This window comes from Grammomys surdaster, unplaced genomic scaffold (assembly GCF_004785775.1).
Source record: "Grammomys surdaster isolate TR1022 unplaced genomic scaffold, NIH_TR_1.0 136, whole genome shotgun sequence".
In the NCBI taxonomy this organism is placed as follows: domain Eukaryota; kingdom Metazoa; phylum Chordata; class Mammalia; order Rodentia; family Muridae; genus Grammomys; species Grammomys surdaster.
This window is the reverse complement of record NW_021604594.1, coordinates 5,774,405-5,793,285: the sequence shown is the minus strand read 5'-3', so window position 1 is coordinate 5,793,285 and position 18,881 is coordinate 5,774,405. Positions and strand designations below refer to the sequence as shown.

At 38.0% G+C, this 18,881-nt stretch overlaps 1 protein-coding gene across 1 annotated transcript in view; it reads left to right on the top strand.

The window, feature by feature from the left end:
* Positions 1-18,881, top strand: part of Ube2e3 (ubiquitin conjugating enzyme E2 E3) — a 47,944-nt gene that overhangs the window by 597 nt on the left and 28,466 nt on the right. The window contains exons 2-3 of the mRNA XM_028763025.1: positions 1,040-1,263; positions 3,001-3,051. Coding sequence (XP_028618858.1) covers positions 1,070-1,263; positions 3,001-3,051 — 245 coding nt within the window. The 5' untranslated portion in view covers positions 1,040-1,069. The remainder of the gene's footprint in view (positions 1-1,039; positions 1,264-3,000; positions 3,052-18,881) is intronic.

Below are 18,881 nucleotides of genomic sequence, written 5' to 3'. Positions count from 1 at the left end.
CGCGTGGGGGGCGGCGGGGGCGGGGGCGGCAGCTTTGTTCGCGCCGGCCGGGCGCCGCGCTCCTCAGTCAGCCGCGCTCGTCAGTCCGCGGCGCGGGGCGGCGGGTCCCGCATCCCCCGGCGGGCGGGCGGGCGCAGTGGCGCGGTCCCCTGCGCGGCCCTCCCCACAAAGGACCGCGGAGCTGCGTGGCCCAGCGCTCGCCCCCCGGCGGGCCGCGCCAATTTGTTGCACTTCTGGGGGTGGCGGGTGGGGGAGGGCTTTTGTTTGTTTGTTTGTTTGTTTTGCCCTCGGGCTTTTTTGGCCGCTTTGCGGATTTTTTTTTTTTTTTTTTTTGGACAAAATGTCGGTCGGTGAGGGAGGAATTGAGCGGGGAACGTCGATGGCACCGGGAGCTTTGCAGAAGGTGCAGTTTGGATCCTGCCCTTCCCCGGGTGGCAGCTCGGGCTTGGCCCGGTGAATCCTCGCCGCCGGCCGTGGGGACGGCTGTGGGGCGGCTGCCAGTTGATTTTTTTTTTTTTCTAAATTCGAGTGCTGTGTTCAAAGGCTTTCGGTGCGCACGGGAGGACCCGCCACCGTAAATAAGCATATGGGCGACTAACAGGGTATGTTTCCCTCTGGGAAGGAGGATTTGGTAGCTCAGACCGGTGTCAGCCTGTAAATATTTAGACGGTATTAGTGACTTCGGAACATTCTCAGCGAGATCTGTTATTTACAGTTGTCATATGTTATTAATGCCCGTTGCCCAAGTTCCCTGGCAAATCTGTTTCATGCCTTCTGAGAAAGTAGACAATTGATAGATTGTCTAAGGGTTGGGAAAAAAATGTGAGTGGGTTTTCTAACTTGCATTTGGTAAATCCTTCAACGCCTGCCTTATAATACATATCAGGCTCCCTGTAACCTTCCTGTACCATAAGTACAGGGTCTTTCGAATCCTTTTCAATAAAATACTCTCAGTGGTGCTTATTGAGAGAGGAGCATGTTGCTGATTCTTTTTTTTTTTTAAAGACCTAATATTTCTCTATGGGTCCCTTCTCTCCTTAGAAGTTTTCCCAGAGATAACTTCACCAAGATGTCCAGTGATAGGCAAAGGTCGGATGATGAGAGCCCCAGCACCAGCAGTGGCAGTTCAGATGCAGACCAGCGAGACCCTGCTGCTCCAGAGCCTGAGGAACAGGAAGAAAGAAAACCTTCTGCCACCCAGCAGAAGAAAAACACCAAACTCTCTAGCAAAACGACTGCTAAGTTATCCACTAGTGCTAAAAGGTAACCGTCTACAAGGGAGGACTCACATTGTCAGGTTCCCTTCCCATTGGTTGCTTTTGTTGGCTTAACTTCAGTGGCAATGGTTCAGAAATACTTCTCCATCAAACGTATTTGAACTTGAATGAGCTGTCAATCTGTATGTGGGATATACGCAGTTTCCCTACCACTATTGACTTTAAAGCAAGTGTTCCTTGTTCTGTACTATGGTAACTGGAGGGTCGCCTCAAGAAGAGCTGGGGCTCATTCTGACAGATGAAGGGGGTTGGCAAGGAAAATTGGTGAACCCAAATTAGATGGTCCATTGGAGAGGTTTCCTTTTGTGAGTCATTCTTGGGTGAAGTTGACAGTTCTAGAGATCAGCAGTGCTTTCCATAAAATTGAATGGTCAGAAATGACAATATTTACCAGAAAATTGGTAAACACCAGGCTTGGCTATAGTGGGAAGCAGCCCTTAAAGTGTGCTTTAAATTGGCTTTACAATTTGTATGAAGAGGACTGGAAATCTTGCAGCACAGGTGTGACTGTGGGTAAGTTATTGTTAGCCCACCTTCTTGTGAGGGCAGATACAACTCAGAAGTAGCTGGTTACAGTTTAGGTGTGACCTAGTGACTAAAAACACCCTTGTCCTTCCTCCTCCACTCGTCACTGGAGCGCTGTGGATGAGCGTGACAGGTTAACGACAGGGGAACATTGCTGAGTGCAAGTGGAAGATAAGGTTTTCTCTGTTGACTCCTATTTTCTGTGGTGACTGAAAAGAGTCTGCCAGTGGGGCTCCTGGTGGTAGCAGTGTTGGGATATCCAGCGAAACTAGTGATTAAGGTGAAATGTACCCCCCACCTTACCCAGGACAGGTGTTTCATTGATTTTTATTGAACATAAATGAAGGAAGAAAAATGTAAAAACTGATCAAATGTTACATTTTGATTGTGATTCAAACTTTTTGAATGGATCTTAACCATTGCTCAAATGCTAACAGCTTTAGAATATTTTATTCACCAGGAACAGTATTTGAAATAATCTGACGTGTCCAATTTGTTATAATCTCGTGGAGGAATATATTAAACATGTTCTGAGTTTTGAAAAATGCCCTGAATTTGAAGAAAATCGGCCAGTTGCCTTTTGCTTATAACTTTAGCTTATATATTTATCTGTCTTCTCCACTGCAGATTTATTGACCCTTAAAGGTGTATCTAAAATCAGAGAAGACACTCAGCTGATACGAATGCCAGTTTGAAATTTTCGTTGGCAAAGATATTTATAAATTTTAAACTTTTCTGGCAGCTAAAATATTGCCCAAACCGTTAATGTGCTCTTGTAGCAGTCTATTAATTTTTAGCTCAGTAAAAAGTGACTTGAAATCATTGTCAAATTCTCTGGTGTTTTCCCTCCTCCCTTTTTGTCTCATTTGCATATAAGCTTGAAAAGAGAATTTCTTTGGTGAAACATGTTTTTTAATAGATTATATATCCTTCACTGAGTAGTCAGAAGGGGCTATTTCCTAAATCAGGTGCAAACAACACACTTATTTACAGTTGCACGTGAGAAAAAGAGCTGCAAAGTTTCTGCTAAGGGATTTGGGTTATGCCTCTGAGAACAAAGAGGAAGCAGCCATGTTAGCATTACTGAAGGCAAAGCCAGCCTTGCATTTAACTGCATGGTGGTAGAGGGCAGTGTAATTCCCCGGTTATTCTGTAGACTACCTCAGATCCTTTTTGTTTGTTCTCATTTCACTAACAGAATTCAGAAGGAGCTAGCTGAGATCACCCTTGATCCTCCTCCTAACTGCAGGTAAGAAACAAATTTTGTTGTTTGGATTGTGAGTTGTGGAAAAATATTGAGAGATGAGTGATCTTGCCTGAGTATACGTGCAGCCCAAGGAGCTGTCTTCATTTGTTTCCTTTTATCTTTTGAAGTGCACAAACTAAAAGTACACTAACTAGATTAAAGAAATAAAAGGAGAGGAAAGATACTCTAGCATGTATGTACACATTGTGGGCTTATGAGTACAGGATTGTGTGCTTCTGAAACTAGTGTGATGGTGCTTACTTTTTGCCTATGAGCAGTTTTTGTTCACAACCATAATTCAGTGATTTCTAAAATTTCCAGCTTTAAAGAACTGTCTGTGTGCAATCTGAACTGACCTTCCAAATTTAGAAATTGCTGAATGCAGTGTTAGAAAATGTAAATGCAGTAAACCAAGAGTATAGTCGGTTCTTTTTGATTTATTGAGCAACTTGCCTTAAGGGTAAATTTTATGTGCTAAACGATTGGTTTCAGTTGTTTTTCTGGAGGATGCGTTGTTGGAATTATTTACGTTTTAAGCAGCTGTCCTAATTACTTGAGAAAATTCTCAGTAAGTAGTAAGTAAGTTGTAATTGTGAAAAGAATTTCACTGGAACCCAAGCAGCTATTGGGAGCATTTTTTTTTTGTCTCTTTTTGTTTGTTTGTTAGTTATATGTTACTTATAAAATTTTTGAACAGTGATTATATAGCTTATGAAATGAATCAAATTTAGATACATTTAAATAATTTGCATAGAGAGTTGCTGGTACAGTTGAAGTGATGCTACAATTTGGCAGGAAAATCTCTCAGTGTTTAATCCATTTCTGCTACAAATTCTGTAGTTGGCTTGTGTTGATCAGACAGATCTCTGAAGTTATCCATAAACACAGATGCAATCCATTGACCTCTTACTGTGTTTGCTAATCAGCTCTGTTGATAAGGTGATCTGATTCTGCATTTTCCAATGAATTAATAGTTTGCTTATTAAAAGTAGGTATGTCTAACCTTAAAGTATAAGTTATGAGCTATGCTATCCAGTAACAGTAGCCACTAGCCACATGCAGCTATTGGTGACTTGTGGCTAGTTCAAAATGACATGCTAAGAGTGTGATATATGCACCGGATTTTAAAAGCTTAGCAGAGCATAAAATTTTGCTTTTACATGTTGAAGTGATAATATTGTGGCTATGTTTAATAAAATAAAAATAAATTTAAAAGTTTCATTTTTTTATTGTTAGAGAATTTACGACTAATTATGAATGACTAATGTTGCATTTTTGCTGCTTTCAAAGTAAGTAAATTGAGGTATTTCTGTCCACCCTCTTAAATGGTCTGTGGAATCTGTGTTCATTTAAGAAGGTCAAGTTGTTTGCTCTCTGAAAGAATAACTTCATTTACAACATATATACTTATTTCTCCCAGTATGAGAGATGTAAAGATCAGAGAAAAATTTCTGCTATTTAAAAATTTGAGTAAGATCAAACATTTACAAAAGTAGTTGATTTTTCTGCAAATAGCAAAATCCACGGGACAGGACTAAGTCTACAGAGTGTGGTAGATGTGTTGAATGCCCTCTGAGCAGAGCTGTAGTGGTCATGAAAACAGCTTGTACATTAAAGCAGGATGTTTCCACAAGGTCACCAAGGAGTATTTTAGAGGAAATAGAACCTTTTTGTGGTGCAACGAGTTTGATTTGTCCTGAAGTTTTCTTTTGTGTATCAGTCCATGAGATAGTGCTTGGCATTTGGCAGTTAGACTGGAGAGAACTTGAGGCTCTGCTTGTGCTTGTACACAGCAGTTGTGTCTGTTTTCCCTCGCTGGGCTTGATAGCTGTCAGTATTGCAGATGATGCCTTTCAGTTCTCCATTTCTTTACTACCTGACTTTCTTTTGCTGCTGCATAAGGAATTAGAAAAAAGTGTGCATTATACATCGTTTGTTAGCACTTTAAAGTTAGGCTTTCTTTTATATGCCTTACTTGTAAAAAGACCAGATACTTCGGTATGTCTGATTTTGTGTGGAAGATCTGCTCCTTACTAGGTAGGAACTTTGCAGATTGTTTTAATGCAGGCAATGTTGAATTTTGAGAGAGAAGCCTAAATTTGTATTATATTTTTTTTGCTTTCATGTCAGATCTGGGAAAGAACACCACTATGTTCTCAAAATTCAAAGGTGTTTAAATGTTTCTTGTAAAGTTTAATGGAGATTGTATGCTTTAAATTTACTTTTTATTTAGGCTATCATATATCTGTCTATCTCAGGAAGCAAAACATTGAATGAAATGCAAGAAAATTTGGGGGGAGAAGCCTTATTACTCAGACTAGGAAGATTTTTCTTTAATTTCCCCCTTTATTTAGCATTCTTTAGTTAGATCTAGTCACCCAGATGATCAGGTATTGATTTAATTGTTGAATTGTATGCCCTTAAGTAAACTTGATGATAGGTTGGTAGATTCCTCCTTTTTCCCCCCTGGTAATAAGAACATTGATAAAGTTGTTATCTCCGGTGATTTGACTGTGTTTCCGTTTTGGAATTATGAGATGCTGCTACTCGCAGACTGGATAGGACTTCCTTCTCAGTTCTCTTGGGAAATATCCTCACAGACATGGCTAGAGGCATGTCTCCTAGGTGACTTCAGACCAAGCAGGTTGCCCGTGAAGATTAGTCCACTGATGCACTGTTTACTTACTGGTTTGCATTTATAGTTTGGCCATCCAGGCTTCAGATTAGGCTATAAATAATCATATGCTAGTGATGTTGAAAGAAAATTGTGTGTGCATTGCTCTGCTTTTAGAGAAACCTGTTGCTATGACTGCAGAGTGATGTGTAAAAGGGTGACCATGTCTTACTGGCACAGCTTGTAGAAACTCGAAGTTTAGAAAGGTGCTATGCTTCTAATGTAACCCCTAATTTCTCTCTATACAAACAAGTACAGATGTATGCTTCTAAAATGTTCTTTAGCATATTTAGATAGCATCTATTAGTATGCAAATATATAGAGTATTGGTATAGATTTTAGATGTGGGAAATGTCAAATTGGGGCAGAAATTTATAATATTTTCTGGTAAAACCTAAAAGCAGGTATTTACAAATTTTGACAACTTACCCCTGAAGAAAAGTAAAACTGGGAACTTATGTTTTGAATGAGAAGCTGGTATCTCCTCACTTGTTCTTAAGTCAATCTGGGATTTTCTTCTACCATGTTCTGGAGGCTGCGTAAACTGCTTTTCATGGTAGATCAGACCTTTGTTAAGTGAGCTGCAGACTAGAAACCCGTGCATCACTGGTAGAACTGTGAGAAGTACAGAGTGCTGTTCCCCACCACACCTCACCCACTTTTTCCTCCTTCACTCTCTACCAGAAGTGTGGAATCACAACCTTGAATTTAACAAGATTGGAAGATTTGTGTGTTGAGGTTTGAAAAGTCCTAGTGTAGAAATCCATCTGGGTGCATCCTGCTTTGCTACTCAGCAAAGCACTAACAAGTGTTGCACTAACAAGTTATGCTTTATTTTTTTTATTCCATTTTCTCAGGTCTAAATAGCATGAAATTCCAGGAAAATAATTATTTTAGATTGAAGAAAATATTAAAGAGTGCATATGCTTGTCCTTATTTCAGTAGTGGTGTTTAAGATGATTCTTCTAATATAATTCTAAGCTATCATTTTTATTTGATTGTAAGAAGAAATTGAAATTCACAGTAATCTTACTTTTTGCATGTAAACCAGTACAGAAGGACCTGGATTGCTATAAGACTAAAGACATGTCTGCCCCAGAGGAGTAGCTGAAAGAGTACCCCTGTAGAGGCCATAGCTCTATTAGTATCTGTTAATGCTCCCTTCAGATAATGGCAGGAAGTAGATGGGAACAATAAGCACCTTTGAAAAGTTACATGCTGTAAATTGTGTTTGCCACACTCAACCGTTTGGTACTCTATACCATATTCTCATCTTGAATGTGACTCTGTAACAGCAGATGCATTGTGTTTGGTTATCAGAAAAATTAGATTTACTTGGGTATTCAGATTTACGAAGTAGAACATGACCTTAATTATTATTATTATTATTATTATTATTATTATTATTATAACTAGGCACAGGTTTAGAGAATAGAGTATGGTTATTTTCTTTCTACCCATGTCTTTCAACAGAAAAAAATGCATTTGGGCATTTTTCTAGAGGCTTAGATTCTAGAGGATAAACTGTATTAAACTTCTAATACTTTCCTTTTGCCTCTTAATCAGTGGTTTTATATTGGGGCAGTGCTCTAGGGCCCCCCAATCCCTGTCTTGGTAACAATTGCCAATGCCTAGGGATAGCATTGTTCTTGAACTTAGGAAGAAGACCACCAGATTTAGAGCGTAGATGTCAGAGGTGCTGCTCTAGCCCCTGTAAAGCACATGACAGTACCCCCACCCCCACCCCAGGAATGAACAGAAGAACATAAGCATCAGTAACACTGGGAGGGACATTGTAGATGTTTATTCCTCTAAGTTTTGCCTCCTAAGGCAGGGGACAGTTTGCTTTTGACTGTTTTCACATACAATTCTGTCCTAACTGATGCCCCATCTCTTGCCAGTACTGTATTAGCTTTTGTCTTATATTCCAATGTATGATGAAGCCACAGGAATCGATACCATGAGTACCTGCTAAATCACAGCTTTGGAGCTTAGAAATGCTTTCAGCAGTGTTTCTTTTAGGCCTTATAACTATTGATAATACCATTGGCATGGTTTGGCTTTAGGCTGATTGTATCAATACTATTCTAAGAAATATTAAGGAAACGTAAGAGAGAAGTGTGTGGGGCCAGAGATAGTGGTCAGTGGTAGAGTGCTTGCTTAGCATGGATGAGGTCCTAAGTTTAACTCCAGGTACCACAAAACAAAACAAAAAGTACCATTGAAGAATCACCAAAGCTCAGTTTTAAACTAACTGATGTGTAGACAAGTAAGAAAGCCATGCTCTTCATTTACTTTTTATTTTCATTATTAAAATACTAGCCTGCCTGCCTGGCATCTTATTGCGACAGTTTCATTCTTCTTTATTTCAGAATTTGGCCCAGTTATGTTTCAGGATGCATGAATTGTCAAGTTTTGGAAAGGTAGTATGATGTGATTACTGTGTTTTATGTTTACATGAGGCAGCACTCCATAATCACAGTATGGATATTTCTACACTAAAGACTTGTGCATATTCGTACTAAGTGGGATAAGTAGAAACGAGAAGTAATTTGAGGCCAGCTCATAATTTGGCTTTGCTACCAAGTTATTTTGTACCAACCTTACTAAAATCTTTGGGTGTTCAGAGCACTTGGAACACAGCATGTGGATAAGTAGGTCCTGCCCAGTGCAGCTTCAGCTCTTCACAGTGATAATCATAGCCGCATTCCCTAGTAGTGAATGCCAGTTTCTATGTTGTTAGTTGTGGTTTACTGGGTTTTTGTTGTTGTTTTATATCTTGTATGCTTACTAGAAAAAAAATTAGATTTAGAGTTCTTTACTCTTAATGTATAATTATTTATTAGTGTATTTCTTTTAAAGCTCTTTATATTGGATTGTTTTCTCACTTTGCTTTCAAAATAATGTCTTCATTTTTCTGTTCATTCTAGATATACAAAATATGTCCTTTAACACATACAAGATGTGCCATTTTCAAATATATATTGTCTTGAGGCATTTTAGTGGAATTAGACTGTAAAGAGAAACACCAAATTCTGATAGTTGTGGTGTGATTACAGAGAACTTCGATGAGTTGCTGGCTCAGCATAGAAAGGTGCATTTCTTACTCAGCAGACATCTGGTACGGGCCCAGAGACACTTCTGTGTTGTTCTTCTCATGCAAACTGAAGTCCATGCTTTTATCCTGTGGCTCTGCCACTTGGAATATGTGTCTAATCAAGAGAATTGAAGGAGTCATGTGCTAGGTTTAAGTGCTTTGGTTTGGAAATAGGACAAAAATTGTTTTCACAGCTGTGCTTAACAAACTGTAAGGTGACTGAGAAATGTGAGAGAGCTCATGGGCATTTCATGAGACACCAATTTCTCTTCCACAAAAGCATGAATGCAGAGGACAGATGACTGTCCTCTCTGAGAGGAATGAGTGAGTAGTTGAGTAGCCTCCTGGCTCTGAAGGATGCCTAGCAGTTCAATAACTTCTTAATACAGTGTTTCGTTTAAATCATAAGTGGATAACTTATTTCTATTGGTTTAAATTTAAAAAGTAAATCTAAAAGATGTAGTACCATGTACGTGAAAGAGTCAGACATAGCTTACTTCAGATTTGAAAGTAAGCTTTTTCTCTTTAAAACAATATTGTTTGAAAATCTGATCAAAGGTATTCAGAGGTTGTGGATCTCTGGGTGTTTATTGTAAGTGTATTCCTTTGTCTTGTTCCTCTGTGAAAGTATCCAAAATGTTGGTACTGCATGGTTTTAGAATCTGGCCCAAAGTGAGGTTCCAGAGGTTAAGGGGGGGGGGGTTTCCTACCTTAGTGGTGCTGGCCTTTTTTTTTCTTTCTTTCTTTCTTTTTTTTTTTTTTTTTAGGGAGTGAAGTATCATACTGAAGGATTTTGTTGATAGGAAGCATTCTCAAGGTTGTCAGCTCTTTGTTCTCCCCTTGTAAGGACAGAGGTTTGAATGTGTTCATAATGGAAGAAAAATAAACTTTTGTTTTCTACTTATGGCTTTCCTGTGCACAAATGATAGATCTACATTTTTCTCTGGGTTACTGTAAGAGCAGTCCGTTTTTATGGGTTTTGAATTTGATTAGAGGCTTTGTGCAGTTAAGAATTTCTGTGCTTCCTTGGGGAAAGCTATCAGGACCAGATTTTAAGGGAAGCTTAAAGTTGATAGCATGTGCATATATGATAGTCTAACACTGGTGCTACCAGATCCAAGGTCTGCAGATGTTGGTGTATATTAGAGTCCTCATAATTTTGTTTTGTTTTTAGTAGTGCCACAGTTCATTTTAAAATGATTTCTTCTAAACATGATTTTTGTTTTTTACAAAAATTGCTCTCAGAAATTATTAGTTTTTCTTCTTCCTCTAATGTGTCACTAGGAAGGAGCTGGTTAGTTGTTTTTTTTGTTTGTTTGTCTGTTTGTTTGTTTTTTGTAAAAGATACAATGTTCTCAGAGCTAGAGGTTTATCACTCAAATTTATACCTTATATTGTGTTTAGATGCTGACTTAGAATTACTTGGAGGTCTCATCTCTTAATGTAGAAGCAGTTTATAGGAATCTATAAGTAAACAGTTTAGGCTTATTTATGACACTTGTGATGCTCTGTTGTGATTAATGTAGCATCACTAATAGTGGTTCAACTTTATGGGTTAGTAGTTAAAGTTTCTAAACTTTAAAGATCTGGTCTTCTGTTTGGCTTTTACTGTGTATAGTTGTTTTACGTTTATGGCTTTTAGTAACAAACCTTTGGAAGGTATCCCAGTAGCAGTGCTCACTTGCTGTCACAGGTTGCAGCCTGGTTGGAGGGATTTTGACCAATTAGTTGCATGTCATTCATAAAAGGTTTTTCTTTCCGTTTTTCTTTTTTGCCCCTTCAGTGTCCCAGAGCAAATATACTTTGTCATCTGTTTAACATCCAGTTTGTCCAGGGGAAAAATAAAGACGTATCTAGCCTGAAATTGATTTTGGGAGTGTGACTGCGTATCTTTTGGGCTGAATGAAAGTCCTAGGGAAACATGAAGTTTGCTACCTCTTCATTTTATTTTCCTTTACTCACAAATCATCACGGCGATCTTCCCTTTACATCCATGCCCTGGTTTTTATAAACACTGTTATTTCCCTTCTACAGGTCATTATTTCTAGAAAATATTGCTATATAAAATTATATAGGTTTCTTACAAATGTACTTTTTTCTCATATTAAATTTTGAGTCAAGAATCCACAGTCCCCAAGAGAGTGAATTTCATAAGAGTGTGGCTGCATATTTTTATGGCTTTTGATGCTTTCTGTAGTTTTCTAAACTTAAAATGTAGTGGCAACAAAATGTACAGAACACAAGGAAAGCATTGGCTTAATGATTTTATTCTTGCTTCATACTAGAGCATTTGCCTGTTAGTTGGATTTGTGTATCTATGTATATGTGTATGTATATGTGTGCTCCTATTGTTACCTGTTATCACAGTCAGGTAAAGTCTACCACGTGGACTGCAAACACAATTTGAGGCAAATATGTGACTTATGAAATAGGTTTTCTTCATTTTATAACAGCATTTTCTGTTAAAGGGCTTTGTTTAACTTGTATTTATTTTGGGTTTTCTTTTCTTTTAACTCTGAAATAGGTTGTAAATGAACAGTTCCTTGCTAAAGCATTTTAATTTTTTAAAAATAACCCTTTTCTGGAAAATATCAAACATGTAGAAGAAAGTAGAGCAGTATACTAAAGTCCTTATGTAGGTTTCATGGAGTTGCAGTAGTCACCATCTCTGTCTCTTTGTGTTTCATGTCTACACAGTCCGTTCTTTAACTCTCCTTATCACTCAGAGCAAATGTTAGCATTGTTTCATCTCTCCCCTTTTAGAATAGATACTGTAGGACTCTTTCAAAACATACAGACTACTTTTAACTTAACTACAGGGTTGTAGTTCCTTAGTCATTATTCAAGATTACAAATGTGCTATGAATGACTTTGCTTCTCCCAGGCTTAACTTGGGCCAGAATACAAATAAAGCAAGTAAATCAAGATTGGTTGATGAGACTTGAATACAGTGGTTCTCAAGCTTTCTTTCCCCTGGGTTTGGAACTCTTTCACAGAGTTCCAGATATCCTGGATATAAGATATTTGCATTACAATTCATACCAGTTATGAAGTAGCAGCTAAATAGTTTTATGGTTGGGGGCCACCACAACATGAGAAATGGTGTTAAAGGGTCACAATGTTAAGAAGGTTGAGAACCACAGCCTTAATGTCTTTTGAACTTAAGATTTCTCCATTTCATTTCATTTTGCATCTTACTTACCAGAGAAACTGAGCAGAATTTGCTGTAGATGTATTTTGCTTATTAGTCTCCTACTAAGTAATTTAGATTGTTTTCTTTTCTTGGTGTGTCATTAAATTTGGGAGTTAGGTCAAGAGGCTTGATCAGAGACAAACTGAATTCATATTCTATCTTTCTCTTTTCCTTTTTTCCATTGGGCTAGCTAGTCATGTTAACTACAAAAAAAAAGCTAGAGCTATCTGAAAGGAGGGAACCTCAATTGAGAAAATGTCTCCATAAGGTCTGGCTGTAGGGCATTTTCTATATTAGTGACTGATGGGGGAAGGCCCAGTGGTCCTGTGCTCTAGAAAGAACAGGATGAGCAAGCCTTGTGAAACAGGACAGTAAACAGCACTCCTCCATGGCCTTTGCATCAGCTCCTGCTCTAGTCTCTGTCTTGTGTGAGTTTCTGTCCTAACTTCCTTCAGTGATGAACAGTAATATGGAAGTGTAAGCCAAATAGACCCTTTCCTCCTCATCTTATTTTTTTGATCATGGTGTTTTGTCATAGCAATAGAAGCCCTAAGACATCCATTGACCATTGACTCCCTCTTTTCTTTTTCTTTCTTCTTTTTAAAGCAAAACTGCTAGACAGAATGCCTTTCTTTCAGGAGCCATTCATCTGTGACAGCCTTTTTTTTTTTAATGTTTCCTGACTGAAAAGCTCGTTCTTGGTGACACTGTTTAGGGAAGTTATGTAACTTACAGGAGGTAGGGCCTGGCTGACAGATGTTTTCCCTAAGGGGCCAGTCTTTGAGGAGAGGTAGTCCAGCCCTGTTTCTGGTTGTGTTTTTTATTTTTTGTTTTATTCTGCTTTCTAAACAGAGACCTTTGTTGTGCGGTCTCATCATGGGGCAGTGATATTCCCACCCCACTACCCCTCAGTTACAGTTTTTTGCTCTCATGGACTGAAACTTTCTAAAACAGTGAGCCTAATCCCATTCTCCCTTAAGTTGCTTATGTCAAGTGTTTTGAAACAGCTGTATGAGAAGTTATCATGTGAACACTAGTGGTATAAGGTAATCCTGATTAGCAGTATGTTTCTCCTTTCTCTTCAGGTAAGTCAGTTTTCTACTCTCCTTTGTGGAATCATTAATTCCTAGTTGTTATCTTTCAGTGGATTGCACTGCTTTAGAATGTCACTATTACCCTTTTAGAACTTAAGTTAATCGACTTTTTTGTTTGTATATGCATATGTGCATATATGTGTTTGGGGTGTGCTTCCATGCCTGTGCATGTGGAGGTCATAGGTTGGACTCAGATATCTTTTATTGCTCTCTTTTTAGTGCTTTAATTATAGTCTCAAAAATAAAAAATAATTTAAAAAATGTTATGTGTATTTACAGATATTTGTATGTATGTACATATACCTGTGTGTTGTAACCTGGAAAGGCCAGAAGAAGGTGTCTGGTCCTCTGGAGCTGGAGTTACAGGCAGTTGTAAACTGTCCTGTGAGGGTGCTTGGAAGCAAATTCAGGTCCTGTATAAGAGCAGCAAATGTTCTTACTTGTTGAGTCCTCGCTATTTACTTAATTATTTTTATGACATTATTTTAACATTTTTCATACAATGTATTTTGGTCATATTGCTCTCTCCTCCTCCTGGCTACACAGTGGTCTTTTTGCTGAAGATACCACTTAAAACCATTGAAAATGGAAAAATCCAGCTAGTGTTCATCTAGAAACTTCACCCCTACTGACTTGCATTTGTGGTGTTGGAAGGTATTGTATTAGAGAAGAAAAATAATCAGTCTCATCCAGCTATGAACCTTGTGATTTACAACAGTGGCCTACTTCATTTTTTTGAGACAGGTTCTGGAACTTTACGAGCAGGTAGCCATTGAGCTGCTAGGAGCCTAATGTCTAACCACTCTTTCCTTTCATTTCTGGGGTTATTGTTCACCGCACCTGTCTTATGTGAGGGCTGGGGATTTGAGTTCTGTCTCCATGCTTGAGCAGGAAGCACTTTACCTAGTGAGCCATCTCCCAAGACTTGTTACTTTTAAATAAGCACACTTCTGGCTAAATCACTGCGCCTTAGGAAAAATTAGCTGTTCCTTTAAACATGATGTCCTGGCCACTTGTTACTGTGGAGAAATTAAGTCTTAGCAGTAGAAATAATATCTTTGTTGAGAATGGGGTCTCTGTTTTAAAAGTTGGGTTGTTTTTAATTTTTATTTTATGGGTATGGGTGCTTTGCTGACATGTGTGTCTGCACCATGTTTGTACCTGGTACTTGTGGAGGTTGATAATTGCGTGTCTTCCTTTATTACTCTGTACTGAGACAGTGTCTGTAGCTGAACCTGAGGCTTCCTAGTATAGCTAGCCTACCTAGTCTACTTACTTACCCTTGGGAATTCTTTGTATCTTTTTATAGAATGATAGGACCATGATAGGCTACTGAAGCTTCTTGGCTTTCTTTATTTGGGTCCTGGGATCCAAATTCTTATTTTCATGCTTGAGTGCCATGTTCTCTGAGCCATCTCCTCAGGCCCAATTTTATTGTATAAGTGTCTGTATGAAAAAATACTTTCTTCCCTCAAAATTTCACTTTTTAGACCTCTTTCATTGTGAAATCTTGTAGTTAATTTGAGGGTTGTGGGGTTATTATGTGCACGTGTGTGAGTGTACATACACAAACAGATACACATTGCTGCTGCTGCTGCTGCTGTCGCTACTACTACTACCACCAACAGTGCCACTGTAAATCCCTTTGGGTTTGTTTGCTTGTTTTTGTTTTTCTTACTAGTGAGTTTTATTTACAGGCAAACCTGTGTTAATAGGATTTTCATCTGTTTCTTGAAAATGTGCCTTTCTATTCTATTAACTTCTTTTGTATTCTAAGAAAACCTATTTTTAATGCCTGTCAGTCTCTTGCTTTTCATACTTTTATCATCTGAGGACCAAATATTCAAGTGTATGAACCTATGAGGGGGCATTGAAATCACACACGTATTGATATTGTCAATGTGTGCATGGGATGTTTATGTGAGGGTGGGAGTGAGGCATGAAGGCTGATTCATCAGTTTAACACAATACCAGGAGTATGTTTTACAGTGTAGATATTTTAAAATTTGTGCATTCATGATGTGAGAGTGTGTGTGGGTGGGTGGGTGGGGGGTGGTGGTGGTGGGGGTGGTGGTACATGTGCCCCAGCTCCAGCATATTTGTGGAATCAGTTGTTTGCTTCCACCTTCACATGGTTTCTGGGGATTGAACTCATGTTGCCAGTCTTAGGCAGCACGTACTTTACCTTCCAGGCCATTTCACCAGCCCCTTCAAATGACTTTAAATAAAATCAAAGTTCTTATTTGTGAGTAGTTGCATTTAGAAGCTGATGAGACAAAATTAGCAGTATATTTTTGTGAGAATTGGCTTTTAAAAATAGCATGTTTGTATCAGAAGTCAGTGTTAAAGATACAGGAACTCAGAACAAATTGGCTCACAAGATTAAAAAGCTCAGGGTCTGTTTGGCCATCAGTGTCTCATTATCTTCTAATTGTACTAGTCCTTCCTCTCAGTTAACCACAGTTTTAAACACCCCTTTTTATGTTCATAAAATAACTGGTAATCCTTCCAGCTTTCTCTTTTGGATTGAGTTGCCTTTTCATATAATGTGACTTTCCAACCTAGGCTTTTTTTCAGAAGTATTTTCTTATTGCATAATTAATATTGATTTATTTAGTATTATTTATTGTTGGTTATCTTTGTTAGCTAAATTGCATCACCATTATGTGTTCATTGGAAAAGCACAGTGTGTTTAGGGCTTGGCGCAGCCAATTACTCACTAGCAGTCTTTAAATATTTTTATTTTAGGAAATGTTTTGTATTCATCTGGCTCTGCATGCTGTGGCCTGTCCTCCCTTTCTTTACATTGAGTACATCCGTGGGTCACTTGACATGTACTTTTTTCTCCAATCCAGCTCCTCCCTTGAGAAGTCACTTTATTATTTTAGTTTATGTGTGTAGGTGTTCCACCTCCATATATATCTGTGTACCATGTGTGTGCCTAGTGCCTTTGGAGGACAGAAGAAGGCATTAAATCCTCTGGTACTAGAATTACAGATGGTTGTGAGCTGCCATGTAGGTTCTGGGAATTGAACCCAGGTCTTCTGGAAGAGGAGCAGGATCTCTTAACTGCTGAGCCATTTCTCCAGCATGTTTTAATGTTTCAAAAGCATACTTTATATACAGCAATTCCGTTTATGTATTAAATAACACTATAACAGAATGACTTGATAAATTTTAAACAGAAGAAAAAAAAAGATTTCAGATTATAGTACCTATCCCACCAAAACAATTTTTTAAAACCATTTTTTCTAAGTGAGTCAGTGTGAGAGATGTGTTTCATGATAGGTTATGTCTAATTCCTTTTTTGTTAATAGTCAGTGAAAGTAAAAAGGCAGCCAAACGTTCATCATTACCACCTTAAAGAAATAACATGTTGGATTCATTTGGAATTCAAAAAAAAAAAGTTACTGCTACTTCAGAAAGTTGAGTTTGCATATCGTCAAGAAAAGAACCTATGTCAAGAAAAGAACCTATGGAATGAAAACTGAAAAAAAAAGAAGAAAAAGTTGTATATCCTCCTTCATGACTCCATCCTCTTGTCTATAGCCGTCTGTCCTCATTATCCTCCCTTTAAGATTTTATCGACACTTATGCCTGCTTTCATATATGCATGTCTATGCATTATAGACTAGGGCTACATGTATGAGAAGATGCACATGTATTTGCATTCTTAGTTTGGGTCCATTCTCTGGAGTATACTTTCCAACTGTCCTTTTTCCTCAGAACTTTATGATTTCTTTTTTCTTTTCCAGCTGAATAATACTTTACTTTGAGTCTGTGCTATGTTTTCTTTATCCAGTTATTTGTTTTCTTTATACAGTTATTTGTTGATGTACATTCAGGCTGGTCCATACTTTACTGTTGTAAATAGGGCAGGGACAAGCATGGTGTGCAAATGCCTTGATGTTGGGCATGGAGCCTTGCTCATATTTGTCTAAGAGTGCCATAGCTGTATTGTACAGTAGTTACATTTCTGAGTTTTAAAGAACCTTCCACCTGATTTCCCTAATGACTATGTTAATTTATACTCCTGTAAGTCTTGAGTTAAGGGTTGCTTTTCCCCCACATGCCCCCAACATGTGTTACCAGATTTCTTGATGATGGCCATTCTGTTTGGGGTGAGATGTTCTCTCAAAAATAGTTTTAAAATACATTTTCCTGATAACTAAAAATGCTGAACACTTTCAACAGTAGTTGCTTTTTTTTTTTTTTAAAGAACTGTTTATTATTGATATGCTGCTTTGTTGGTTTTAATTTTGAAGTTATTCTTAAATTTTGAGTATTATCTCTATTTTGAAATCTAGCTGATAAAGATTTTCCCCACTCTGCCCTGCTAATGTGCATTCAGCTAGTCTGCTCAGAACCTTAATTTTATGGAGTCCTGTCCGTTGACTCTTGGCTCTTTCCTGCACCATTGTACTTGTGCCTGGAAAGTTCTTGTATGACTCCAATAATCCCAGTATTTTTTCTGGTAGTTTCAGGGTTTTAATTCAGGTATCAGATCTAATTCTTCCTTTTTGTGTAAGGTGAAAGATGCGGACCTCTTTCATCCCCTTGAACATGGATATCTAGTTTTATTGGATATAGTTGTTGTAATAGGCTCTGTCTTTTGCGATGTAGTTTTTGTTACTTTAGCAAAAGATTAGGTGACCATAGCTTTGTCTGATTATTGCCAAGCCCTTTTATTTTGCTCCAACAATCTGAATTTATGCCAATACCCGGATATCTTTATCACTATAGCTTATTGTAGTATAATTTGAGGTAAAATATCATGTTACCTCCAGCTGGATTCTTACTCCTCAGGATTGCTTTGGATGATGATGGTTGTGTTGTTTTATTTTGTGGTTCCATATACATTCTTGAATTGAGTTTTCTGAACCCATCAAGTATGACATCAGAATTTAGAAGGTTATATCACTCAGTGTATAGATTATATTTTGTAGTAAAGCTAATTTCCCAATATTCTGCTAGTTCAGGAGAAGGGAAAATTTTTCATCACAGTGTCATCTTTGATTATCTTTTTCAGTGTCTTGAGGTTTTCATTGTAGGGGACTTTTGCTTTGGCTAGGTATATTCTTGGGTTCATTTAGGTTTTTCCTCTTTTACTTTTTTTTTGAGTTAATGTGCATGAAGTTCTGTTTTTCTTTCTCTGAGGGGTTTTTGCTATCTTTTAAATGTTTGTATCTTTTAACTACTTTGTTTTTTTTTTTTTTAGTAGAATCTATAAAGTCTTTAATAGATTCTAAAATCTTAAGTATAAGATCATATCTGCAAGTGAGACTAGTTTGACTTTTCTATTTTAAAAACCTTTTGTGTCTTTCAAGCTCGACTTAGAGCACTATATTGAATAAGAGAGGGCATAGAAGGAGTTTTCTGAGTTTGTTTCTTTGTAGTGTGATGTTGGCTATAGGTTTGTTGTATATAATATAGTCTTTATTATTGTGATTTATGTTTCATCAGCTCTTAGTGTCGCTAGTACTTGCGTTATGAAACAATGTGTTCTTAAACTTTGTCCAATGCTGTTTCAGTATGAGAATGACCATGTCGTTTCTGTTAAGTTGGTTTATATAGTATATAACCGTTTTTGGTTTTTCAAGAGGGTTTCTCTCTGTAGCCCTGGCTGTTCTGGAACTCACTCTGTAGACCAGGTCTTGAACTCAGAAATCTGCCTGCCTCTGCATCCCAAGTGCTGGGATTAAAGGGGTGCGCCACCACTGCCCAGCAAGTGTATAACTTTTATGTGCTAATTTTGTTAATTTATTCAGCCTGTCA